Here is a 27,071-nt window from a genome sequence, read left to right on the forward strand (position 1 = left end):
TTGGTTTGTTTTGCGGAAGAGGAAATGAGTGCAAATATTCAGCAGAAAAAAATTGAAGAAAGAAAAAAAAATCTAATTTCAGCTCGTCTTCAGTAATATTAAAACATTTTGTAGGAAGTAAGAGGCTAAATGGTATAAATGCCCATACCTTACCGTGTCTATAAGTTTTGTACACCTGATTTTTGCTTGTCTCACGCACAAAACTATTAAAAACATTTAATTAACATTTAATTCCTTAATAAAAACAAAATACCAGGTCTATGGGTAGTATATCCTACTATGTTTATGCTCTTCTGTTATGTGATTGATTCCTGGTGCTTCGTATACGTTCTTAAAGAAAACATGCGTTTCAATGTATACTTATTATTCACAGATATAAAATGAGATAATGTCATGATGATATCAGGATGAAAAAAAATGTGATTATTGAAATAGATGTTAGAAACTGATTTTAGAAATGTTAACATGTCATCCAGTGATTTGCATTGTATAGTTTTTTTTTTAAATATATATATATATAAAATAACCACCTGACGTGTTTGATCAATGGATTATTTGAAAATCCTACATGTTTTCTCCTCTTTGTCTACAGAACACATAACGCACCTAGAAGTTTATATTGCAGCGCTGGAAAAGTTATCCTTAAACTGCAGGGACAATGGAGAAGAAGCTTTGAGCAACGCCTTTAACGCATTTGCAGAATTGTACAAGGAATTGTTGACACCTATGAAAAATGTGGTGAGTTGCTTTGAACTGCCTGGAATTTACCCTACCATGTTTTATTTTGCTGTGATATGGCTGTGATCTCCTCCGCCCCTACTGTATCTAACTTTCTGTATCCGTTAAGGGTTAGCTGCGAAATTTAATGGTACAACGCAAAGTTTCTGAGACCTTTCCTTCTGTAACTTGTGGCTTCCCAAGATGAGCATGAGTTTGGATTTGGCTTGTGCCACTCATCACCTGGCTCGCTTACCCTTAGCTTGTCTTAGACCTTTGACCTTGCCCCATCCTGTGAATACATTTTTGGCTGCCCATGATCCAAACTTAAACTAACAGGAGGGAAATTCATAGAAGTTTATGGTAGCATAGAATGGGTGATTTGCTGGTGGGATTCCTTCTACAAATCTGTCCTTCCCAATACATCAGCTACAATATATTTTCACTGCATGGAATCAAAGCATCTCAAGAAACACCTATTTTCAGCTATTTTCAGAATGGAAGAATAATAATTGACGTGTACTGTTTGTGTAACACAACTCGAGTCAAGACACAAAATTATCGGCCAATGATTATCTACTTTATTCAGTTATCTCCAGATGTATAGTCACATTGTTTGAGATCAACAGCAAAAAAGGTTTGGATAATGGGGTCAGTTTTGATTACACACACCAGCTCCATGTTTGTTTACTGATAAGTCATCAGTTTCATCACACTTCTCTATGTAAGATTTAACGTCCACTTTAACTGATATTCACGTTGATCAGGCATACTCTCCAGCGCTGTCTCTAAATTTACTATTACATATTTCATGCTCCCAGATCCCAGAGGATATAATAGTGCTTCCCTAAATTTGAGCTCATCTCTTGGTACTCTATACAATTTATACAAGACCGGCCACCCTATCTCTTGGTTTTTGGCACAATATAACAGTTGCGCAAGCTTTGATAAGACCAGACAACATTGAGATCAACACTGTTTTATATTTTTATAATGTGTGATCATTTTGTCTGGATAGACACCATGTTGGGTGGGGGGCGGTGTTGGGAGTTTGGGGAAGTTATGTTTTGTTGAGTGATTATTTGGTTTGTTACATTTGAAAATAAGACATAAGACAATATGTTTCTGTCATCGTATAATTTTTGTTAATTTATGAAATGCTCTAATACAAAGTGGATTTTATGTCTCAATGTAAATAACTGTATAACATTACAAACAATGCCCGCAACGTATGTTCCAGTTGATCGACACTCCACGGTGTTAATAATATGTTACCTTATAGCATCTAATAAACCATTTTGAAAAAATACTTATCGAGCATTATGTTGTACTGTCATAAATTTGCATATTTGTCTCACACAGCTGCAGAGCTTTAATCACAACATTAATTACTTTCTGAACACGCTGGTTAAAGGGGATTTGAAGGAGGTGAAAGGGGTGAGTAACTTACTGCTGACACTATTCAGCTTGTACTTCTTAACAGAAATGGCGTGAATGCTTATTCCGTTAGCATTAATCTTTTAAAAAAAGGCTTTTTACATCAACATTTACAACCTACATTCTGCAGGCAAACCCAAAAGGTGCAGGAATTTAGGATCCTTTGGGGTAACAGAGTTGAAGTTGATACCACTTAATGGGTCAACAAAGAAGGTTCATAAGCTCAGAGGTCACGGCTTCAGGAGTGAAAGTATAATTTTGAATATTAACGCAATAAAACCACGGACATGTTTCTTGATTATCTTATCTGTTTAACGTCTTATAATGTATTATTTTATACAAGCAATTATTATTAGAAATAAACCAGATAAACTAACATTGAAGAATGCTCTTCATGTCCTGTGTCCTTCAAAGCTCACTTCAGTTTATTCCTCTCACTGTAAAGACTTCTGTCACTTTATGGCGCCTGGACCCGAGAAGCAAACAGGCATAGCTGGGAACTGTTCATATTTGACCCGGAGTCTCCAGATGAAGCCCTACTTCTCGTGGTCATTGCCCGGTTCCCCACCTACTCCAAACCCATTTAATGCTATTTTGGTCTAGTCCGCCCCCTCATAAGAGGGAGAGGTCCAGGTAGCCTGCCCTCTCCTAAATATACAAACAGGTAGCCTGCTTTTTAAACTACGTTGATTTGCTAGCATTCTAAATAGAGAGGTGAGCCTTTGGCTAACTGAGAGATACTGCTTGGCTGGCTGTCTTCTAGGTCTTTGGGTTTTTCAATCAGGGTGACCACGGCCCTCTTAATGTTGCTTTGGAATTAGTATTATTTGTTTAATTGGCATTTCCCATTTACAGGACTTGAAGAAACCTTTTGAGAAAGCTTGGAAAGACTATGAAAATAAATTGTAAGTTAAACCAAAGAAATCTGACCAAGACCTTTTCTCCATCCCAAAGAACTTTCCCTGCCATGCCAACTGCCACTTTAGTGAATAAACCACTTTGGTGGTTTCCATGTAAACTATATCTCAATTCTTTCTTCTAGTACTAAAATTGAGAAGGAGAAGAGGGAGCTGGCCAAGCAGTATGGCATGGTGCGGAATGAGGTGGCCGGAGGAGAGATTGCTGAAGAGCTGGAGAAAGAGCGAAGGATGTTCCAGTTACAGATGTGTGAAGTACGTTGTATGCTAGCCTTTCTTATGAAACCTTTACTGGTCTTCCCTATGCTATACATGTGAATTAATAATGTATATCAGTGAAATATAGCTCGCAGGTCAACATGGGAGTAGCTTGGGAGCTACCTAATGAGTTTCCTATTGTACATGAAGATTATCCTCCTCTCCTAATGGCCAGGAAATATTACATTATTATACCTTGTATCTGCTTCATGTTATTTAAAGATATGGTTCTTATCTATGATTTCCTTACTAAGAATTCTTCATAAATACTACTTTCCCACTATATATCTGCTAAAAAAAACCCTCTACACTGTTGTCTACCCAGTCCATTTTTGTGCAGCTCTTTTCCTCTAAACCAGGGGTGTCCAACCTGCGGCCCTCCAGCTGCTGCAGGACTATATCTCCCATGCTCCTCAGCCTGCCCCTTAGCTGAAAGAGCATTATGGGAGATGTAGTCCTGCAGCAGCTGGAGGGCCGCAGGTTGAACACCCCTGCTCTAAACCTTTATTTAGCTGTGTCACAAAGTCCTTGACGTAGCTTCCCCAATATTGTTCCTCTACGGTCTTCCTGGAACTGCTCTTGTAATCCTTCCTGTAATTTACTCCCCAGTTTTCCATGGCTATCGCTCTATATAGTCCCCTGCATCTTAAACACTGCTTTTTTTTCTGGGTTATTTATCTTTCAAATCTTAGAACCCTTAACTATAATTTGTTCCTTAATGCTTAGTTCAAGTCCCTATATTTTCAACATTTTACGTTATTTCCCCAAAATATTTAAGGTGAGCTGCTATTAAAAAAAGCTGAATGTTTAACTTCAATTTGTTTTTTTTTTTACAGTATCTAATCAAAGTGAATGAGATCAAAAGCAAGAAAGGAGCAGACTTTTTACAGAACCTCATCAAACACTATACCTCCCAGTGCAAGTAAGGATGTCATATTTAAACCGTACTTATCTGGATGAAAAATCCGGCTAGAAAAGTTACTTTATTAATAAGTTTAGGATTTTATATATTTTAAAGGACAACCAGTTTTGTGTATAATTATAACAAAAGAGTTGTATATGAGAGTTTAGAACATTCTAACATAGACGTAAAGGAAATTTGAGATTTACAAAGCTTTAAAAGAAGTTTAAATAAAATCTAAATTTACATATTCCTTCTTCTTTGGAATCTTTCATACATACACTGTATTTATTCACATGAAAATGTTATTTAATGTGCCCTAAAGCTGCCTTTCTTTAAAAATACAAGTTTTATCTAAGAAATATGTTAAAAGTTCATACCCAGTGATTTGAACCCAGAATAATGACTTATTTGTAGCTTTCTGCAGGAATGTCTCCAAGCCACCGACAAACTGAAATCCTACATCGAAGACCTGACAACAGAACTGCAGAACGTGAGTAGTCCTTCTTATGACGTTGTGAATGAAAAGTGATTCTGGTCCGACGGTTTCAGAATCGGTCTTATCGTTACAGCAACCAATGGCATCTTCGGGCTGCTGGAGCAACTTTGCAGCAGAATTAGTTTTCTTTTTAAATAACCTTCACTTATGACCTTTCAAAAAGAAAAATAGAATCTCCTAACAAGTTCTGCGTTCCCTAACGTGTAGGGAACATGTGATGTAGAATCTCTTTCCCTTAAGCCTGCTGTTCCACTTAGTCAACACATTAATATGGATTCTTCCAAAACAAAATGCACTTACCTGAAACTGCAGCCCTGCAGCTGCCACCCCCTTACGTGATTGAAGAGTTCTTTATGTAAAGGTAAATTGGGTTATGAAGGAAACCTTTAGAGTAGATGGTCACTTACACAGCAGAGACCCATTTAGTGATGTGGTTCCACATTATGCTCAAAAAGATTACATTTACTTGGGATTCTGTTTTAACCCCTTAAGGGCAATGGGCAGTCCCGAAACCCATTGAAAACGATGCATTTTGAGCCCGTGCATGTACGGGCTTTGTCATTAAGGGGTTAAAAAAAGAAAATGGACAGACTTTATAATTTTATCTCTAGTTACATTCATGGCAGCATAAAGGGAGAAAATGAGCTATGACCTTCTGTCATGGGAGAAGTTTCTTACTCTGAAGGACCCCAAAACCAGTCTGTTTTAGAAGGAAGTTGGTTGAACAGAAACAATGGATGTTGTTGTTGTTGTTATAGTGGTGTACTTTTTTTTTTAATAGAAGCACAAAGCTTAGTGGAAGATTTTTGTCCCACCAAGTTTACCATGTTTTTCCTAGCTTCTGTGACATCTCAAACCCTCCTTAGTTCGGAGTTATACCGGTCATAATATCCATCTTATGAATGCCCGCTTATTTTCTAAAAAAGGATTTCTGAAATACTCAAAAGGGTTAATCCTTTATTCTTGGTTACAACAACTATGACTATTACTACAATTTATGGGGGGTTTTTTTGTAACTAAATTGCTGTATTAGTCATCTTAACCTTCTGAAGGAGCAAAGGAAATTTGTCATTTTTCATGCAGCAAAAAAAAAAGCACAAAGTGATGAGTTCCAAAATATGAAATGTGATTAAATGTTTAAGTGTCACAGGGGTGAGTCGATGCATTAGCAGATTAATAATCATATGTTCTCATGTGTCAGCTGTTGAGATATAAAATGAAAGCCCGAGTTAAAGGAGCAGTAAAGGCTAAGTATGATGTCATCGTTTACATCTTTATGCCATTTGTCAGTGTGGTTAAAAGATGAGCTACTAACCATATGCAGATGGCCGGGATGTCCTCACCAATGTATCCCGCACTGGGAGGTCACCTCTCTGTCCAGGCTTAGACGTGAAGGATAATTCTTCTAGCTTACGTTCTAAAGGGGGCATAAAGTGAAGCTGTGTCCTCCGTAAGGTATGGTCTCATTAATGGTGAGCTGTCACAAGACAACATTCCATATGGCAGACCTGAGAAATGAAGAGAGTGTTTGTTAAACTCCATAATCTAAAGAGAGCCACAGACTGCAGAATCTATCAAATGATATAGCTATAAATAAATTGACTAAATAATCGGTAAAAATTAAAATGTAAAGTTTATTGGATGAGCCATAAAGAAAAATACCGGTATATCTACACTGGGGGCATGACCACAAAAAATACACTGAATACACATTAAATGGAGAGAGCACCCTGATGTCCAGTTTATTAAAATAGGATTATGATCTTAATGTGAAACGTGTAATCTTTAATGCCCCGTTTTAACTGAAGGTGACAAGTGCTTAGCTTGGTTAAGAAACACCACACTACCCCCTAATCCAGAGGATATCCCTCTGGTCAGCAGTGAAGGTGGCGGTGGGTTAGAAAAAGTTATTTAATTTTCCAGAATGGGTGATTAAAATACTCCCTTGTTACCTGGATCAGTTATCTTAATTCATACTTTATTCCTCTCTGGGGACATTTAATTTGCAAAAAAAGCAGAAAAAGATTTGGCTTGGGACAGATGAATCGTCTGTGTCTGGCTTCAAGAATGCTTAAGAACGCGCATTGTGAGCTCCACATCCACAATTCCATGTGCAGAGAATAGACTGCGGTGGACCTCGGTGGGGATTTACCTGCTGTCCCCTTTAGGAACAGGAAGAAGTTGAGCACTAGAGTAGGTCAGGGGATCCAAAAGTGATCTTAGGAATCCACTGAGTAAGGATGATCTCTGTGGCATATGCTGCAGCAGAAGATCATAAATGCTCAAGAAGCTCTTCATAATGTATAGTCAAGTCAACAAGCTGAAACACAACACTCTCTTGCAAAGTCTTTTAGTGAGACCCCATTGTTATATCTCAGAATGAAAGCGTGTCCAAACATTTAGCACACGTTAGTAATGCGTTGTGATGTCATGGCTTTATTTTGTGCACGTAAAATGCATTTATATAATACTAACATATTTACTTGGACTTTAAGTTTAAAAAAAGTGAGGTATAAGAAAAGCAATCATAATACAGTAGTCAAACAAACCTTATCAGGGTACAGAAGGTATGTACATTGTGTCTGTGTGTATATATGTATGTATATGTATGTATATGTGTGTGTGTATATGTATGTATATATACCGTATTTGCTTTATTATAAGATGACCCTGATTATAAAACGACCCCCCAAATCTGAATATTAATTTAATTTATGATTGAAAAAAATATTTTGGTTTTATTTCCTTCTATTTTCCAACGGTGCGGCACCGGTGCGGGGAACTCCGATCTCTGACAGCTGGGGAAGGTCTGCGCGATGGACGCAGACAACCCCCGCTGCTAGCCACGCCTCCTTCCTGCTGCAGCGGAACTTGTCTACGCGAATCGCGTAGACATCTACACGCTGCCCCAGCTACACACCGGGGACTCAGAAGTACCGGTAAGTGGGGCGGGCGGGGGGAGACAGGAGGATCCTATTTGAGGTCTGATTATAAGACGACCCCGATTATAAGACGAGGGGTAGTTTTCTGAAAAAAACCTCGTCTTATAATCGAGCAAATACAGTATATATAATATATATTTTCTCTACTTCCTCTACTGACATTGAAAGTTAACATTAGCACTTTATTCTCGGTTATAATTAACAAAAATCTGTAAGAAAGAAAATGTCTGTGGTTTAGGTCAGGTTCCTCTCTATCACCAGACACCGCAGCGAGATATTGTACTTCACAGACAGAGATAATAACAGGGAATATCTTCAAAAATACTGTGCTCGTTCCCGAAACAGCTGGTTTCCCAGCTTCAAACAGAGAGAAGTTCAGCAATTAAATGTGAGATTGTTGTCTTTTTCTTCATATTCTGAAAGAAAATCTGTCCCGCAGTACCGAACTGTGGTGCCATTTCATGTTTCCGTAGTAGTGATTTATGCTGCCATCTTTCTGATATAATGATATTGTATTTTATCATTATATCATCTAAGAAGGTGGCTAGATAGAGTGGGTTATAGAGTGGGTTGAACAATAGGAATCCCATTTTAAGATCTTCATACAGAAATAAAAGTTTGTCCAAGAACATTACTTTAACCCCTTAAGGACAATGGACGGTCCCTAAACCCATTGAAAACAATGCATTTTGATCCCGGCTTTGTCATTAAGGGGTTAAAGTATTGGTTGCTGAAGATTCAACTTGCCCTCTAGCTTCTTTAATTCAAAGCCAAGTAAAAATAAAATTAGGGATTACAGGTACCCCTTGATTTACAATGGAGTTATGTTCGGTAAGTTAATTGCGACGTTCCATTGTAAATTGAATCTTAAGTGGAATTCACATATCATACATTACTGTACCTGTATCATACTTGGGTAGTCGGTAAACATACTCAATGTGTGTTACTATCACACCATTGTTGAAATATTGTAAGTCAAGCCATTGGGAGGATGATCTGAACCTATATTTATTATATCTTTCAAATGTTTGCACCGGAATACCTTTTTATAGATAACCCCTACATTATGTTTTTTCCCCCCAAAAAGTAAAGTACAGTTTTTTTGTATGTGGGATGAACTGGTTATTCATTCACGGCATGGGATCAGTTACTTATTAACGCATCCCACATAGTGCAGGGTAGCACTTAACATGCAATGTGTACGAGTCCTGGAAATATTGCTGATGTGATCTCCCTGCCCCCCCTTATATCTGCTTTGGCTTAAGGATTACAACGGACCCTCAAGCCATTCCCCTCCTGACTGTAGCCGTTAGTTAAACAACATGCGCCGAGCCAGGTATGGTTTCCCCAGCTGTCTAATGTTTAATGTCAATGTTTTCAACAGCAAAACCCTTTCCCTTATCGACGTTCATAAATACTAAGGGATATCTCATAAACTATAGACTTAATTGACAAAATCCTCTTCACTAAGAAGACTCGAGAAGCTTAACCAGTGACTGATCGCCACACAATAAAGTCCTGCTTTTAAGGATTTTTTTTTTAATGTATGGTAAATATACAATAACTGCCTCCAGGAAAAATTTCAGCTTAATTGCTTTTAGGGTTTTTTTTGTTCTTAACAACTAATTTACTTAACCCTTTAAGAACCATGTTCTTGGACAATACCTTGCATAGCATACTGGTAAAACGGTGTGGGAGAGTTGACCTTATGGAAAGGGAATGAATGAGATGAATGAAAAATAATTAAAGATAACAATCCCTCCCTTCTGCCACAATATGCACACGCTGTGTGTCTCTAATAATTGCCATTGCTGTGTCTGTTCATTAGATCAAGAGCAGACAGGACGAAGAGAAGAAGCAGTTATGTTCTCTGAGAGACCTGCTAAAGCCCACGTTACAGGTTGAATCCAAAGAGGTAAAGCTATAATGTCTTTTCTCTTGTTCCTTTTCATCCGTCTCTATGAAGTATGTCTGAACATATTGGCTAAATAAGCCCGCAGATCGAATTCTTCTATATTTGTGTGTGTGACCCCATTAGGACCTGTTATCCTTTTTGCTGTTGTAGTTATTTAATATTTTAGATACCCTGCTGCAGGATACTGTAGGTTAGCTGTAGCTAATTCTCCAGCAGGTCACCATTTATTATAAGGCTCAAGCCAAAGTCCCTGATTGTCCACAGCATAATTTTACCTTTGCATCTGTCTCTAGCACCTATTTTACCAAACATTCCCACAGAATTATACGGCTGCATGGGGGCCTGGGGAACTGTACTTGGTATCCCTTGGGCAAAAAGAAGTGTACTTTTCAACATGGTGGCACCTTGGGGCATTACCATGATGGAGTGGAGGCGCAGAGGCCTAAGTTGATATAGGCCCTGAACATTTTTGACAGTGACTGTAAACCAAGTATAGCTGTCGTGTTTTCACCCTGATGTACTGGCTTTGCTATTTGGATCAGCGACTTTCTTATTCCCATCTTGCTCGGTCATATAGAATACCAATGCCCTCATGCTCTGAAACTCCATCATGTATGGGAGTTGGAATCTGGTGGCTGGCTATACATTGGAGTCTTTGATACCAAAAGGGGTTAATAAAGACAGAGTTCTTCTCTAATATTATTTTTTCCTTCTGATTTCTCCCCCTCGCTTTCCAAAGCTCAGAAGAGTAAGTTGATTGATTTTTTTTTTCTTTTCCCTTCTCTAATTTATGGATTTCATTCCTCCCATTTATGACGCTTTCACAATCCGTTTGTAAATATCACTATCTGGCATTTCCAAAGCTCTCTGCATATTTGCACTGAGGTGTCAGTGATCTCGTTTGAACATAAAAATTACCTAAAAGCCATTTTTCTTTTTATTTTTTATTTTCATTTAGTCCTCTCTGTGTGTTAATGTAACCTGATGTTTATTTTCTTTTACATTTATATGTCACAAAATACACAAACTAATTTCATCGCAGGGAAATGAACCTAGCGGTAGATGGGAACCCAGTCTGTTTTCTTTCTAGTGAGCGGCGCCATAAGCTGGGTTACGTGTTTTGTATTAGAATTATCATTGACTTCTACGGCAGGGTTGTTATTGGCCATAAGCTCTTTTAGCACCGGTTTGCCATTATAAATATGGTGAAGTACCACCTCGGTTAAAAGACATCACTCACTTTCCATGAGTGCTGTCCTGATCACAGTGCATAGAACTTCAGTGACCTCATGTATACCTTTTTGCATCACACAGCAAGCAAGAAGCAGAGCTCCACACAATGCCGCTTACAACCTCTACTGACGTGTCTGGCCATTTTTTAAAAATACATATATTTGTGCGATTTCATATTGAGCCATTCCATTTCTCCTGCATGCAGCTTAAATATTTAATGGTGCTGTTCCACCTACTCTGAATTTAACACATTTGTAATTAAATGCTTCATCAGAAACCTCATTCTTAGTACTTTTGAAAGCCCAAATCCTTGCCAGAAATAATAATAATTAATAATAATAATAAGTGGAACAGCACCTTTACAAAGATCTTTCCTCTGCGTCATCATTACTACCACCATAACATCACCTGTCTTGTGGCTCCCACTTTGTATAATTATTATTCAGGGTTTTCTTTCCTCATAAAGTAATGTTTTTTAGGATTCCATAAGCAGCAGACAAGCCGTATACAGCATGCATCAGTTACAAGGAAACATACAATACGGGACAGAAAAGCAAGGCTACTTGTACAAGAAAAGTGATGGGTATGTTGTATCGTATATGCCAGTGGAGTATCATTACAATGCTGTATCAATATTCAATGTTCCAGTAGTAGGCTCTGTGCTTCTGCAGCTGTCAAACTACAATACCCATGATGCAGTGACAGGCTTTCACTAGCAGTGCATTCTGGGAGTTCTAGTACCCACACAAACATATTTTGACTACCCCGGCTGATAACGTACGCGTTTCTCAGAATGCATGTATGAAGTAATCAAGCTGCAACTGCTATATGATACAAATAATAACATATGTTCACCCCCTATTATTAAAGGGACATTTCAGTGTCCCAGGGGGCCCCCTAAACAATGAATGCACCGCCTCTGTGGTCGGCCATTTCTCACCACCATACCTAGGAACTTCTGAGCTTTGGGTACCCGAAGCCTGCCCTTGCGGGACATCAGTGGGCAGTCAAGTCGGGGACATTCCCGCTGATGTCAGGGGGGTGTTCCTGTTGACATTGTGGGAAACACCCCCATTTAAAGGGGAAATGGGCGGGGAGCAGGGCGTGTCAAGAACCCACTTCAGTGACCCCAGAGGGTTCGGGTTTTGAACTGGAGAGGTGGTGCTTCTCCCGAGGTTCTCCGGGTCAAACCCAGAGAGTTCCCAGGTATGCTCACCACTGATTGGCTGCTTGACAGGAAAGTGCTCACACTGAAATAAATGGGAGCGCATTCTGTGCACACGCATGGGGATGTCATTAGACCCAATTCAGAGTGTGGAGCTGACAGCCGAACACATCTCCAGCACAGCAATGAACAGAGGGGTATGGAAAGAGGAAAATGAATGTTGGGGGATTTGGCAGAATACCCCCATAGATTTCCTTACACCAACAAAATGTAAAGGAACCTCTCGGGTATCGGGACATAAAATGGCTGATGTGTCCCTTAAAGGACATGGTCTACTGGACAACACAAAAAAAGCTCACTGGAATTTCCATTCTGACAAAGATGACCTAATTGTTTTTAGCAATAAATAAAACATGTTTTATTTTTATTAATTTTTGTATTGTGTTCCTGTAGTTTTAGTTCCAAACTTCATTTGATAACCCCTCGTGTTCTTTCTCACAGATCTGTAGCTATATTAAATAACTTCCCCTGATAGCAAAAAGGTATCATAAACGCCTCTTTTCTTTGACTTCATCTTTCCTGCTATGACACAACTATCTGCATTGTTGTGATGTCACGAAGCAGCACCAGACAGATGCTTGATGTTGTGCACAATTCTTCTGTTTAGTTCAATGAAAATTCTGTGATGTTGGAATCAAATGTCTAGAAGATCATTATGACATTAACTAGGATGTTCAGCTCCAGCACATGGAAATGGAGTGAATACCACTTACTAGCGTGTGGAAGTGAATTGTCTATACCAGATTTCATAACAGGTTCTTGTCAAGTTCAGTTGATCTTCCTTCAGTACAAGCCTAATCGTGGTTTTGTATATTTTTGGTACCCAGGCTCAGAAAGGTTTGGCAGAAAAGGAAATGCTCCGTCAAGAATTGCTACCTGACCATCGCACATGGAACGGTATGAGACATCCTGCTTTGCCCAACAGCATAAGTCATCCCACAAATGGTACAACACAATGTCCGAATAGGTCCGAATATCTGATTATAAAGAACACCACTCAACTTAGACACTAGTAGACGGAAATCCGAAGAGCTATGGTTGTTATGGTGCCCAACATTTTGAGTGTTCTATATCTATGATTGTCATAAACAGTATGTGTGGGTGTATATGTGTATTTAATATCTTATCAGTCTATGTACTGCTATTTTTTTCCAATCCTGCCATGTTATATCCGTATTTATCGTACCTACAGAAAGCTGTTCCATTTGCACCATTTCTTTGGTTTAGTACAAGAGCAATAGGAGACATTCCCAGATATGGAAATGGAGGAAAGCAGATAATGGATTATTATCATTTTTGTGTTCTTGCAGCCAAATCGACAGCCGGCCAAGTTAAACCTACTGACATGTCAAGTGAAGCCGAATTTGGAGGATAAAAAATGCTTTGACCTCATATCACGTACGTATACGATTCATGGGATTATCCTTTATATGTACCCGGAGAACTTAGACCAATAGGGCATTAAAGCAGCTGCTTGGTCTGCTCGTATGGACTCATAATCTACATTTTTACCTGTTGCTGTAAAAGGGATTGACAGAGGACAGTTCCTATTGGCTGGAGTGTGACATCCACAGAGCTTAAGCCAATAGAAAACAAGTGTCTCGCTGGATGCAGGGTATCCCACGCCAAATTCGAGAGTTTCACACATTTTTAATAAATACTGTACAGCCGTCCAGTTTATTTTTTTGTGCAATAAATGAAAAAAAAAAAAGATCTTTCACATGTCATAAAGCAAACGGCTAGTGAGCTGCACCCTAATTAAATTTAATTTGGGAGGAACAGCTGAGGCCTCCTACTTGGTGTGCTTGTTTTAAATGGCTAAAATATGGGATAGGGTTAAAAAAAATATATAATTAACGCACCAGTTGATTGGGTCATTTTTGTCTAATGGTTGTGTTATTACTAATAATTTATAAGCTTTGCCAGCCCAAATATGTCATTTATTGGAGTCTTTCCTGGTAATTGATCCTAGTGATGAAGAGCCTGGACAGGGATTATGGGCATTGTGAGGTCACACACTTACTTTTTTTTAATTTAGATGGGAACATGATGTCACCACTTAGAAGCCAAGTGTGACTGTGTTGGCTGGAACATTCATAAATAACATTATTGTTTTAATGGTTTCTGTAGCATATTATAATTGGGACTTTTTGTGAGATTTCAGGATATCTGAGCCAAAAGATCAAGCTGTACTGATGATATACATAAGAACAATGGTTAAGCCCTAAGCAAAATAACATTAAGCATTAAGATTTTGCTGTGCTGTTATGTGATGTAGTTGGGGAGAGACCTCATTTGTATGAGTTACTTCTGTTATTTGTCTGCTGATTAGGACTGTGATGATATACATCAAGATCATTTTGGGGGAAACGGTATCTTTTTCCCTTTTGGAACATCAGGATCCTCTGGAATGCACAAACATAATTCAATACCCATTCAGTGTGTTTTGTGTTGGCATAAAAACACAGAAACCTAGAACTTGACGGCAGATAAGACCCATCCAGCACGTCTAGTCTGCTCGTTCTTCCTGATGTAGAGACTCAGACCTTAATCAAGCTTTGTCTTGTCTCAGATCCAGGATAGCTTTATGTCCGTCTCACGCATGTTTAAATTCCTTCACCGTTTCATCCTCTACCATTTATGATTGGAGGCTGTTCCATTTATCCAACACCCTCGCGGTTGGTTAAACAGAACTATTCGGGACTTGAAAAGCCTGTCTGATACAGTACCAAAGATGTAAAGCTAAACAAAGAAAATTATATTTATTCAAAATGAAATGCATCTTTTGTTCTTCTCTTCCAGATAACCGAACATACCATTTTTTAGCAGAAGATGAACAGGACTGTATCGCGTAAGTAATAGCAAGAAGCTGTAATCCTACTTAGAAGAGCGACTCACTCTTCTTTCATTCAGTCCTTCAATAGGAATCCTTTTCATTGAACAACTTCTTTGTGTAAAACGCTGGGTAAGACGGATAAGCGGACTTCCAGAGATTGCATTTTGACCATGGTTGCATTGCATGAAGCGATGAAACGGTCAAACTGCTTGCACGATATTCCAGTAGTGAAATACTGCATACTTCTGTGTTTAAATTATTTGATCAAATCAGCCGAATTACCAAAATACCAGAATTTTTCAGAAAATGAGGGAAAATATGGTGGATATCCTCCGCTATTTTTTAGTGTGGTCACAAATCATACATTACCGTGTCAGATCACAGCACCCCATCAGATTCATACCGGTCTCCTCTATAAAGCCAGCTGTGTAATGTACTTTCAGAACTGAATTCAAATAAACTGGCCCCATGACACCATCACCTTATCACTTTTCTTCTTATACGCCAAGGTTTTTTTTTTTTACTTAACATTGGGGGTCACCATAGGGACAAATGTAACAATCTAAAAAGCATGAACATTCTATTGGTTGCCGAGGTGATAAAATCAGATTTAAAATTTGGCACCACAATTGTTCTTGCAAAATAACACAATTATTTAGAAAAAAAAGATACATAGTACCCAACATACTAAAATTGTTATCTAGCTAAAGTTACAAAAAACTTAAACTATTATTTATAGGACAATAGTCTCTAGACTTTTTTGGGTAATATTTCATCCACAGTTATGGTGGCTTTGTGCTTTTTTTCTGAAATCAGTTATAAAGTATATAAATACATTTATACTTTTAAATACATTTTATTTGTGGAATAATATCTGTAATGACTCTTAGTTTTAATGGAAGTTCAGGTAGCCCAATTAAGAAGTAATTTAAAAAAAAAAAAATGACTGCTTTGCTTTGCTGTTCTTCATTCTGGAGCGAAATCACCCATCCACTGGGCACCTTGTGTTGTAGATGGATTTCTGTGCTGACTAACAGTAAACAAGAAGCCTTGAACATGGCATTTCATGAAGCTCGTTCCAGCGAAGAGAACAGCATTGAAGAGCTCACCAAGGCTATCATTGACGACATTCGACGGATGCCTGGGAACTCTGTGTGCTGTGACTGCGGTGCTCCAGGTAACTACCTGTCAACTACTGTGATGTCATAGCTCAATGTCAACTACCCTGACATCGTACCCTGGCACTCAGGGCCGGCCCGACAATGGAGCCGAGTGGGGCAACCGCACTCAGCATTACAAGCCGGCACTGAGACCGAACAGGGAGACTCGCCACAGGACTGCTGAAAGGTAAGTACAAGGGGGGCGGCAGGGACGGAGGAAGGGTAGATAAGGGGGGGCGGCATTTTAAAATTCGCCCCAGGCGGCATTTTGCCTTGGGTCGGCCCTGCTGGCACTCTGCAACAATAACCGGCAGCAACGTGAGGGGGCAGCAAAACAGAGGCCTTTGAGAACAGACCTCATGCTCCCTTTATTTTGGCCCTGTTAGAGGGAGATCCATGATCTCCCCAAAGGGCCCTGCTCCTCCAGGGGTGGGCAGTCCAGTCCCCCGCAGATACATTTCTTGTTATCACACGCACAGCTTAGACGGAACATAGTTATTTGGCATGTGCAACCATGGCCTCTCAAAAAGAGCTATTTACTAATAGTGGGCTTAAAGCCTGCATATGACCATGCCTCCCTGACATGGACCAGGTTGGAGGATATCCAACAGACAGATCAGCCTCTGTTATATGTAGTATATTTTCATTTAAATAGTTAATACTGTATGTATGTTAGTGTTTGTGTTATTTTGTTTCTTTCTGCTAAGAATAAAATCAGCCCTGGAAATTACAGCCATTACTTGCACCTGGCTCATGGTCTCCTGGGCCAATCCTAGTAAAATATCTGAACATTTGTGGGTATTCTGATAGCACGGGTATGGCAAGATATGTTCTTTTTCCTCCCTTTCATCTCATATTTATTACACAAGTACATGATCACGATCCATAAAGTTGGTTATACACAAGTAGCAATTAGCGGCTCTATTGCCGTTTTACTAAATTGCTGCAAAACTGAACATATCCTCTTCCCATCCACTTGAGTTTATTTATTTTTCAGCTGAAGCACGAGCAGGTGCAGCGTTTCTAAAGAGAAACTCATTGATTATTTTTTTAGGCACAATCGTCACAGCTGCTCTTTGTGGATCTTTTCTGCCCTGCAACACATTAAAAGAAAAGATATATATATATATATATATATATATATATATATAAAATAACAAACTTTTAAGAGGGTCATATAGGTAAATACATTTTATGAACATGATTGTTCTTTAAAGGCATAGTATAATGTCCTGTACAGTGTCACCAACACAGATTGTGTATTAAAGTATTTGGCAAGTTTTTGTATGAATTCTATAATTTCTACACAAAAGAATAATAAATAAAGAATGACTTTCCTAAAATGCTGGTGATCCAGGGCTACGTCGCATTGCCCCCTCCGCTGTCTGCAGGCCCGGACTGGTCACCAGGCACACCAGTCTGCTGCCCTGCTGCCCCACATCATTCCATACATACATCCAGTCACCTGTGTTGGATGTTTGAGAAGGTCAATCACTACTTCTAAAGAAAACAGGTGATGGGGTAGCAGAAGAAATTCCTTACAGTTTTGAAGTAAAAGCTGAATTGTGTTTCGAAATTCAATTTATAATAATTGCTGCCATCTGACCAAAATCCCTCCATAGGAATGTAAAAGGGTGGCACAACCAACTATTAGGTTTAGGGGGGCAATTACATTTTGACATGTATGATATAGGTTTTTACTAACTCCTTTGCCTTTTCCCTTAAAGAAAACATGTTGGCTCTTACTTAGAATGCACAGCATAAAATATTTATTAGTCTTTAGTATTGCTTTAGTTGTGAAGATCCAGGCTATCAGAACTGTCCCTAGGGCTTTGATAAGAGCTTGCAATTTTGTAATTATTAAAATATACAGTAACATTGTTTGTTTTTCTAATTTAATGTTTGCTGGCGCCACTTTGGAAGTGCAGATTAGAATAAAGAGATGGTAATGACCTACTACTAATGGTAGCATATTTGAAATTGAAAGCCATATTTGTTTGAGCTTTTTTTTTTAACAAATCCTAAACTAACCTACCAAAACATCAACTAAAGGAAGGGAATACTTGTGAATGATGCCTGTAAAGGGCAAAGTGGTTTCAGCTACCTTTCATACACTCTGAATACATGCTTGCCTTGAATTGCCTTGAACAAGTTTATAAGACTACCTAAGATCACACCAACCTTCCTTTTCAGCACAAAAAAAAGAAAACATGAAAAAACTGTAACTTGTCTGTTTATTTTATCTCTACACAGACAGCTCCTCCAGAGCTGATCATTTTAGGTAACCATGCTGTAGCTAACACCATTCATACAAAGAGCGGACACACATAGGTGTTTTTTCCCCTATGATTCGCGTGCCTCTCTCTCACTCTACCGATCGTTGAACCATTGATGTCCGTTTATCTTTCAGATCCTATGTGGTTATCCATAAATCTTGGTATCCTGACGTGCATTGAGTGTTCTGGAGTTCATCGAGAGCTTGGTGTACATCATTCACGTATTCAGTCTCTCTCACTGGATAAACTTGGAACCTCTGAGCTCTTAGTAAGCATGCTTTTCTCCTTTAAAAAAAGTTTTTTTCTTCCATATATTTTACACCAATTGCATAGCTTGACATTGACCAGTGGAAGACAGTTTTGGTCTTGGTTGGTCAATTAACACCTTTCTTTCTGTTACTAATAATGACCAGTTTTGGGTTAAAGCAATAGGTCGTAGTATTGTACTATAAATGAAACTTTCATTAAATCACCTGTTTCCCATGATAACAGCTTCTTCTTCTTTCAGCTAGGGAAAAACGTTGGTAATTCTGGGTTCAACGATATAGCAGAAGCTAATTTCCCATCTCAAACCATCAAGCCTACTACAGAGAGTCCCATGTGAGTGTCTGTCTGTTGCTACAACCATACTGTTATTAAATATATGTGATCGAGTTTAAAGATGTATCTGCTACTAAGGTTGTTTAATGTCTGCTTTCCAGTGTATAAACTAAAATCACACAGGAAAGTTATGATTATGGCTTTACACCTCCAAGCATGTTGGAGGGTAAGATAGATATAAATAATACAGGGGCTGACAATCTAAAATAAGGTATATGATACACAGATGGGGAGTGTGTTTTACTGAGAAGTTTTCTTTAAAGGGAAATTAAAATTATTTTAATGAATTAAAGACATGCTACAATGTACACCTCATTGATGGTACCTATTGGAATTATTTGGCCTCAGTATCCATGCCTGCTATTACTTAAAGGGACGCACCAGGCATCATATGCACTTTAATGCATGGGAGTTTCCTTTAAATTATGTGGTACCCCCCTTGCAAATGCATGGAGAAAAGGAGAAACAGCTGGGGGGGTAGTGTCGGAGACCCTTAAGAGATGGCTTGGCATTATAGGAGCCAAAACTGTGAGAACCTTATAGAAAGACAGACTCGCACCTACAAACCATATAATCAAAGATACATAAAATATCGTTTAAAAAACCCATTGGTTCAACGTGTATGGTTTTATAATTAATCTATCCTTGTGTATTAAGGATGCATAACATTTTTTTTTTAACTCCCATTCAAATGACCTTGAACTTTCTTTTCTGTGGCAACCTTATATTTCGGCCCCATTCTTTGTGAAAGCGGTCACATGAATGTATAAGTATGTGTAGGATGAATATCTCCCCATTAACATATCACAAAGGGCACAAGCCAAAACCCAGCCTGACCCAGGCCAACATTCCTGAGCCTGTGGACTAGTCAAACCCGAGCCACTCTTTAGATACAAAAAGTATAGAAGTAGTGATGTGTTTGAGGGCTGCAGCCCCTCAGTCAACATCCAGAATCAAAATAAGGAGCCTTCCATTTCCCTTCTGCTGCAAAACGCCTTGGCAAAACAGAAGGGAAGGCACGTTTAGCTGGTTCGGCACTGATTTGCTCTTCTTCCCTTATAACAAGATGGGTTGATTTGAGTGTTGGACTTTAGTCCACATCAGTTGACCCAGCTCTAGGGATGAAGGGTCAATTTGGCCAAGGGAGTTCTAGTAAGCCTCATGGAAGATTATCAAGAGTCATCACAAGTTGTACATCTTCCGTAGAGAGTGACCTGTGGAAGCATTTCATAGAGCCTCACTGAGATGAGCTTGTCCTCTAAGAAAGGCCAAGTAGGTAAAGCCGCAAGATTACATTTCATGTCCACAAAACCTGGATCTTATTACTTTAGACATCATTTTTTGTAACTTCACCTACTCGTTCACAAGTCACAAACATAACATATATTCCTCTTAAGCAAACTGGTTAAACTTAAATTCAATTAGTATCATTATTTATTATTATTTTTACCAAATTCCTGTATCTGTTCTGTTCAGCTTAGCTGATTAAGTATACAAACATGACATGTCTGGGTTCCTAACAGCAGTGAGCTCCTGCAGTTCGAAATAGGGATGGATGAAAATGCTTTCCTCCAAACACAAAAGGTAGAAAAATGCTGTTTTTTGTACCTAGGCGATCCATGCTTCCAAAAAGTGCAGTCTTTCCTCCTTTTTTGTTGCACTGCATCAGTGCATGAGCATGCCAGCTAACCACTGGTTCACTAACTGCAAAAAAAACGTACAATTACATTTGTATATTACACTAAAAAGCACTCTTTATTTTTTATATCAGTTAAAGGGATAGTAAATCTTTATTGTATAAAAATCCTCTATTTTCAAGATGTATTGCGGCTGGGAACAAGCTAAACCTCAAACTTTCAAGGTTCCGATTTTGCTGATAATAATACTAAAGTTAAAACTGAAATAGTCCAAGCATGAGTTTTAGAGATGCCCCCATGGAAGTTAGGGGGTTTATTTATCTTTAAGCTTTACTGCCCCTTTAAGTACTAACAGTCTTGGCCAGTGGTGCGCATTGTATTATAATTTCAATGGCGTTTCCTATTGTATATACAACCCAAGATTTCATTCCATTGATGTATATTCCAGGGCAATGAGAAAAGACTTTATAAATTCCAAATACGTGCATTGGATGTACACAAAGAGAGGCAGCACTAACCCGCACATGCAGCTGCGTGAACTTCAGGATGCAGTCAGATTTAAGGACATATTTGCCCTGATTCAGGCTTATGCGGAGAGAGTGGATTTAACAGAACCAATACCCCAGCCAGCACAGGTAAGTAAACAGAAGTAATTTGTTACATACACCTAATATCTGCACCGTGATATAGTTGGAATTTCTCCTATGTTGGCCAGAAGACGGCGGGGACACCCCAACTATAGGGGCACGGCTACTGTAGGACTCTATTGCCTTTGGGAATTCTTGGAATTGTAGTTCAACATCAACAGAACGTTATTGGTTGGTTATACCCGTGTTAAATAAAAGTATTTGGGGAGACCCTAAATCATTGGCCAATTTGCGAGAAAAAATTAAAAATTTTGAACTATCGGAATAATTAATAAATAGTCATGGGATGGGCACACTAGATGGGCTAAGTGGTTCTTATCAGCTGCTAACTTCTATGATCTTGGGCGTAAATGAATGACTCTGTTTGTACAGGAAGCTGGAGAGACCGTTCTACACCTGGCTGTTTTGTTATCTGAACGGACCTCACTCCATATTGTGGACTTTCTGGTGCACAACAGGTGAGGGGCTGTTTTGAGTAAGGGTGATTTGGTATCCAGGTATGATTTTGGTATGCCCATATAAAAAGCTTAATGGATTTGGTTAAATATTTCTTCTCACCTCTTGCTACTTGAACTAAAGATAGGAATACAATCCAAACGTGTCATGCGAAAAGTGGAAAATTACATGAAATACCATGGCTATGTCTTTTGTGGAGGCATATGTGATGTCATAGCAGAAATATACACATAAGTAGTAGTTTAAAACCAGAATATTAAATATAATAACAGCTCAAGTCATACATAGTCATCGTTACTTACTTCAGAGCGTTTATCACAGATCTTACAGTTTTTCATTAACATTTTTCTAATTCTATTTATTAATATAAAGATTCAATGCCAAATATAAACATCTACCATGTATACAATTCTAAAAGCATAGAATAAATCTACAATATCCCTGTCAGTGCTCTATGCAAATACATTTTGCAGACAGCTGGAGCCAAATAAAAAATAAGCAAAAATCATATAAATATGATAATGAATGATTTATGCCCAAGCTCTATTTTTATACTGTTTATCTCCAACTGTCTGTATAATGAATGTGTTCATAAACAAGAAGGGGAATTGTTCTGTCGGTTTTTATTCCCAAAATGGGGGTCAATTACAGGAACTGATTTTGTAGGCAAATATTCCAATTGGTCCCTGGGAACTCTGGGCCAGCACATAACCATGCAGCAGATGGCCTCATGTCTGCTAATATTTGTCCCTCTCCCAATCTTCTACTACTTTACACCGATCATCTGATCTGTTGGTTACATGATGGGGAATGGGAAACCAAGAAGGTTGTGCACCCTTGGGGGTGACTTCATGTCAACGCATCAAACACATGACCACCCCTACTCCCCCCAGTGTTGACGCTGCCTAAGTCTCCACTGTACTTCGTTACAAAGGAGCCTGGAAGACTTATATATTTAAAAAAAGAAACCACCAAGCAAACTTGCTTGTTCGGGTGGCATGATGCTTTCTTCTCATTTAGAGTGGCGCCCCTCTCTCCCTCGTGTGTGGACACAACAACCACAGGCCGGGCCAGCCTTAGGTGTTCAAGCGCCCACAGTGGCGCCCACAGGGGCCTCCTCTCAGAGTCTTAGATCTCCTTTCAGTCAAGTCTCCTCTTAGTCTGGCTTATTCATTATTGTTACTGTTTTGGGCCTAAAGGGTATAAAATGAATAAAGGGTGAGCGCTCACCCTTTATTCACTTTATACCCTTTAGGACCAAAACAGTAACAATAATGAATAGACTTTTGAAATATAAACATATACTCTACCGTTACAAACACCTGCCCGTATACCTATACATACAAACATGCACAATCACACTTGCCCTAACGCATAAACATTCTGGCTTTTACTTGCCCTTCTATTCACACACTTGCTTTCTCTTAGACATACTTGCCCTAACACTTTCAAAACACACACTCTCCTCTTTCTCATGATTTCTCTGCTTTCTCATTATCAATCCTCTTTCTATTTATCCCACTTCGTATCTCCATCTATCCTCTTTGTTCCCATATCTACTCCTTCTTGTTATCTCTCCCCTTTCTCCCCCTCACTTACGTTGCTGAAGTCCTGGGGCAGGAGAGCAAGACCTCGTGAGGGAGCAGTGAGACAGAGGCCTCACGCTCCCACAACGGCAGCGGCTCTCTGTGGTGGACTTGAGGTCCTGTCTGCCACAGAGCAGGTGCACCCATGTAGATCTGCGCTCCAGGCCGGTGCCTTCCTTGCCTATAGGCTTTCATGTATGAGAATCTCCATAATAGCTCAATGATATGCCAATTTGTGTTTAAACAGTGGGAACCTGGTGAAACAGACGGTAAGAGGTAACACACCTCTCCATTACTGCTGCCTGTACAACAAGCCAGAAAGTATGAAGCTCTTCCTGAGAGCCAAAGTCAACCTGAAGATAAGTGAGTGTTCTATACGTAGAGGAAGAGATCACCTATGGGTGCTCTGGTGTTCTATACGTAGAGGAAGAGATCGCCTATGGGTGCTCTGGAGTAATATGTTTGTTACCTAGCTGTAATAATACCCCAAAAAATTATTTTGTATCCTGTGATGAAGTTCTTTGGCTGGGCAAAAATGTATACAAGATGTGTTTGTTAAACATCTAACAGAAGAAAAAATATAATTGTATTTTATTTAATGGTAAAAATAAACCAACATGTCTATTTTTTAAAGCATTCTTACTTACTTACAGCATTTTTTAATCCCTGCCTAAATCTTTTGCACAGTACAGTGTCCTATCATCATAGCAACCCAATGGAATGGTGAAATCAGCAGTAACAATCTTTTGGTTGCTATGGTGATAAGATCACTTTGCAACAAAATCCCTTTTTTGCCAACAATTGCAACTTTATGCCCCTATGTAAACAAATCTACACATTCACCATAACCAAAGAGCACCACGATGGCCAGTATTAAACAGCAGTACAATTTCCATTGGTAATGTAGTAATAAATTATAAAGGAGCCCTTCCTTATTGCCATCTCAACAAGTCAATACTCCTGGTTCATGTCGTTCTTCTAAGAGAAATGAGTTTAAAAAAACTCCCAAATAATCCACAGACAGTCTTCAGATGGCAATAAAGAGGATGTATAGCAATAGACAGTGTACTGTAATGTAACCAGGGTTGACGAGTCTCTTTTGAGCGAGAACACAGATTAGACTCAGTTCAATATCTTCCGACACTCCGTGTACTAGGGGCAAAAGCTTAGGTTCAGCTCATGAACTTAATTTTTCATTCAAATTTCTTATTCCATTATAGAAAACGAAGCTGGGGAAACTGCCTTGGACATTGCAAAGAGACTTAAACATTCCCTCTGTGAAGAACTGGTAAGAAATAAGACCATACACAACATTTCTGCTTGTCTACCCCCCCACCCCATCTACATTTTATAATTTAATATTCTTTTTTTTTTTTTTCTTCACTCCCATCTAATGTTTCTTCACAAACCTTCTTTTCTCAGCTGATCCAGGCTCAGAACAATCAGTTTAACATGCGTGTTCATGTAGAATATGAGTGGCGATTGCGCCAGGAGGATATGTATGAAAGTGACGATGATCTTGATGAAAAGGTAACTTTGGGATAGCATGGATCATACCAGCATAACATTTAAACACACCGTTTAATGCTATCATTCTGATATATTTCAGTGTCTCTCTGATAATTGAGAGGTTTATAACAACTTTGTGTCTCTCCTGGGGTTTTGAGAGACCCATTCTATCAAACCCATCCCAAACTCTGCATGCCGTATTGTTGAAGAAACATGGCGTGCTCACTATGGTTAAACAGGCCTGTTTGGATGTGTCAGGCACTGCGGAGATAATATTCTAGGTCTATGGAGCTGGTTTCATTTCTCTGCTTTTTCCTCTTTGTTTCAGCTCGGCCCTGTGAAGAAGGAGAGATCTCTGCGGCCGTATAGCTGCTTCCAGTCTCCCAGTCCTCAATTTCCAGACAGGGGCTCCCCTATATCATTTCTAAGGCGTGCTTCCCAGGTGTCTCAGGACCCGAGGTATGATGCAGCTATGGCACAGGCCTGTGCTGAAAATGTGTTGACGCCAGCCTCTGCGTTTACACCTCCTTTGCCTCCTCGAAACCCCATCAGAGGTATGTACTGGGAGCAATCCATACGTAGACTTATGAACTTCTGTCCCAGATGTGGCTGAGCTACGGTCAAAGTGTCTACATCTGGTTGGTTCCTCGGTTTGTCTTTTTGAAGGAACTGCTCTGGCTATGTGTGAAGCAAATGTATGTTTATAAATTAATTGGAAGGACAAGGGCTCAGAGAAGTACTCTCAATTCTTATCCTTGTCTCTAGGATGTAACCCCACTTTCTTTGCCTCACAAATGCCTAGGAGAAATTCCAGGCATTATTGCGTGTTTAAGGAATTTGGACAATTACAAAAAAGCATGCAAATCTAAATATTTAAACAGTTTTTTGGGGGTGTTAAAACGATGCATCTAATTATGTCTCATTGAATTATTTTTATTTTTAAACTGGACTATTGGGTTCCTAGTGTTTGGCAAGAACATATTACGTTGACTCAGCTTAAACTCAATTCGTTAGACCCTTAAAAGGAAATTGGGTAACATTTTAAAGAACAAAAAGCATATGGCTTGACTTCTTACGACATCTATATATATATAATTAGCATATGCCATTGTTGCTTAAAGGTCTAGTTTTATAAATCAGTATTTTTTAGGGTTATGGGTTTCAGTGGGTACAAAGCTCAGTCTTCATGCAACATTTTACATATTATCGCCACTGATAAATACTAGATATTAGATGTGCGACTGGGGTATGGGGAGGGTTGACTTGGTGGTTCTGACCATTACCCACTTATTTTTTGGTGTTTCTTCGTCCACTTGTATCCAAGGGCCTTCTTACAAAGCCTTGGTGCACTTTTTTGGAGATTGAGTGGGACCCAAGAGGGACCAAAGTGTCTCCAATAATGACGAGTTATTTATGTATGAAGATATATTTGTGTAATTATCTTGTACTGTTACCTGGAAACAACTGTGATGCTAACTGTAAGAGGATACTTATCTACAGAAGTGAGTTGTATTAAAACGCCCTTGTAAAAGATTATAATTTTCTTTAATAAAATGTAGAGGAATCCTGGATTTATGTTTTCATTATTGTTTAGATTAGTAATGTTATAGTGGTTTTTTTTTTGTTTTTTTTTTATTTCTTTTGTAGTGCCAAACGTACCACCTCCACCCCCACCTGCCAGCCCCTCAGCTCCCCCTAAAAAGCTGCCTCCCACTCCTCCATTGACTACAAAGCACAAGAGGGCGCTGTCAGAGCCTGCACCAATCATACCTCACAGCCCTTCTAGTCAGACCAGTATGCACTTTGGTAAGGAACTCCAGATAGCAGACCTGTACCTGTCTGTCACTGATAACCCTGTGACGTGAGCGTCAGAAACCCCCAACAAGATTTTAACTGTATTAAGTAGGTGAATGAGAAGGGCCTGCATTTTACCGTTGAGTGTAATGTTATGTGTAACTGCACAGATAGCGTTTGGTAGCCCATTTTTATGAACAAAACCGATGTTCAAAATTTATTACATGAACAAAAAAAGAACCCATGGTTAGCTACATGATGCCAGTGTCCATATGTGTGAATCATTGTCTGTACAGATATTTTTATTTGTGTATCATATCCTTTAGTGTTCTACTGCATCTATGTATTTTTGTAGGGGTGTAATATGCATGTATTCATTCACGATGCTTGACAATGTTGCATCTTTCTATTCTAGATTATGGTTCATGCTGCACCTCACCATCCAAATTTCTCCAGTCAGAAGCTGTATCTAGAAGGCCAAGGTAAGACTTGGTTCTGAGTCCTTGCCTGTACAGCCCATTCAACC

At 39.1% G+C, this 27,071-nt stretch overlaps 1 protein-coding gene across 1 annotated transcript in view; it reads left to right on the plus strand.

Moving 5' to 3' along the window:
- Positions 1-27,071, plus strand: part of LOC149275987 (arf-GAP with SH3 domain, ANK repeat and PH domain-containing protein 1-like) — a 69,746-nt gene that overhangs the window by 33,662 nt on the left and 9,013 nt on the right. The window contains exons 3-23 of the mRNA XM_089504070.1: positions 593-738; positions 2,080-2,154; positions 3,010-3,059; positions 3,197-3,326; positions 4,166-4,251; positions 4,648-4,723; positions 9,500-9,586; positions 11,299-11,402; positions 12,872-12,941; positions 13,355-13,442; positions 14,847-14,895; positions 15,894-16,057; positions 18,451-18,584; positions 18,825-18,916; positions 21,002-21,188; positions 21,573-21,658; positions 23,490-23,605; positions 24,463-24,530; positions 24,665-24,772; positions 25,080-25,305; positions 26,399-26,557. Of these exons, the coding sequence (XP_089360196.1) occupies positions 593-738; positions 2,080-2,154; positions 3,010-3,059; positions 3,197-3,326; positions 4,166-4,251; positions 4,648-4,723; positions 9,500-9,586; positions 11,299-11,402; positions 12,872-12,941; positions 13,355-13,442; positions 14,847-14,895; positions 15,894-16,057; positions 18,451-18,584; positions 18,825-18,916; positions 21,002-21,188; positions 21,573-21,658; positions 23,490-23,605; positions 24,463-24,530; positions 24,665-24,772; positions 25,080-25,305; positions 26,399-26,557 (2,301 nt within the window). The remainder of the gene's footprint in view (positions 1-592; positions 739-2,079; positions 2,155-3,009; positions 3,060-3,196; positions 3,327-4,165; positions 4,252-4,647; positions 4,724-9,499; positions 9,587-11,298; positions 11,403-12,871; positions 12,942-13,354; positions 13,443-14,846; positions 14,896-15,893; positions 16,058-18,450; positions 18,585-18,824; positions 18,917-21,001; positions 21,189-21,572; positions 21,659-23,489; positions 23,606-24,462; positions 24,531-24,664; positions 24,773-25,079; positions 25,306-26,398; positions 26,558-27,071) is intronic.

The sequence above is a fragment of the Sceloporus occidentalis genome, unplaced genomic scaffold (assembly GCF_023333645.1).
Source record: "Sceloporus occidentalis isolate IW3139 unplaced genomic scaffold, rSceOcc1.0.p SCAF_253, whole genome shotgun sequence".
NCBI classification, from domain to species: Eukaryota; Metazoa; Chordata; class Lepidosauria; order Squamata; family Phrynosomatidae; genus Sceloporus; species Sceloporus occidentalis.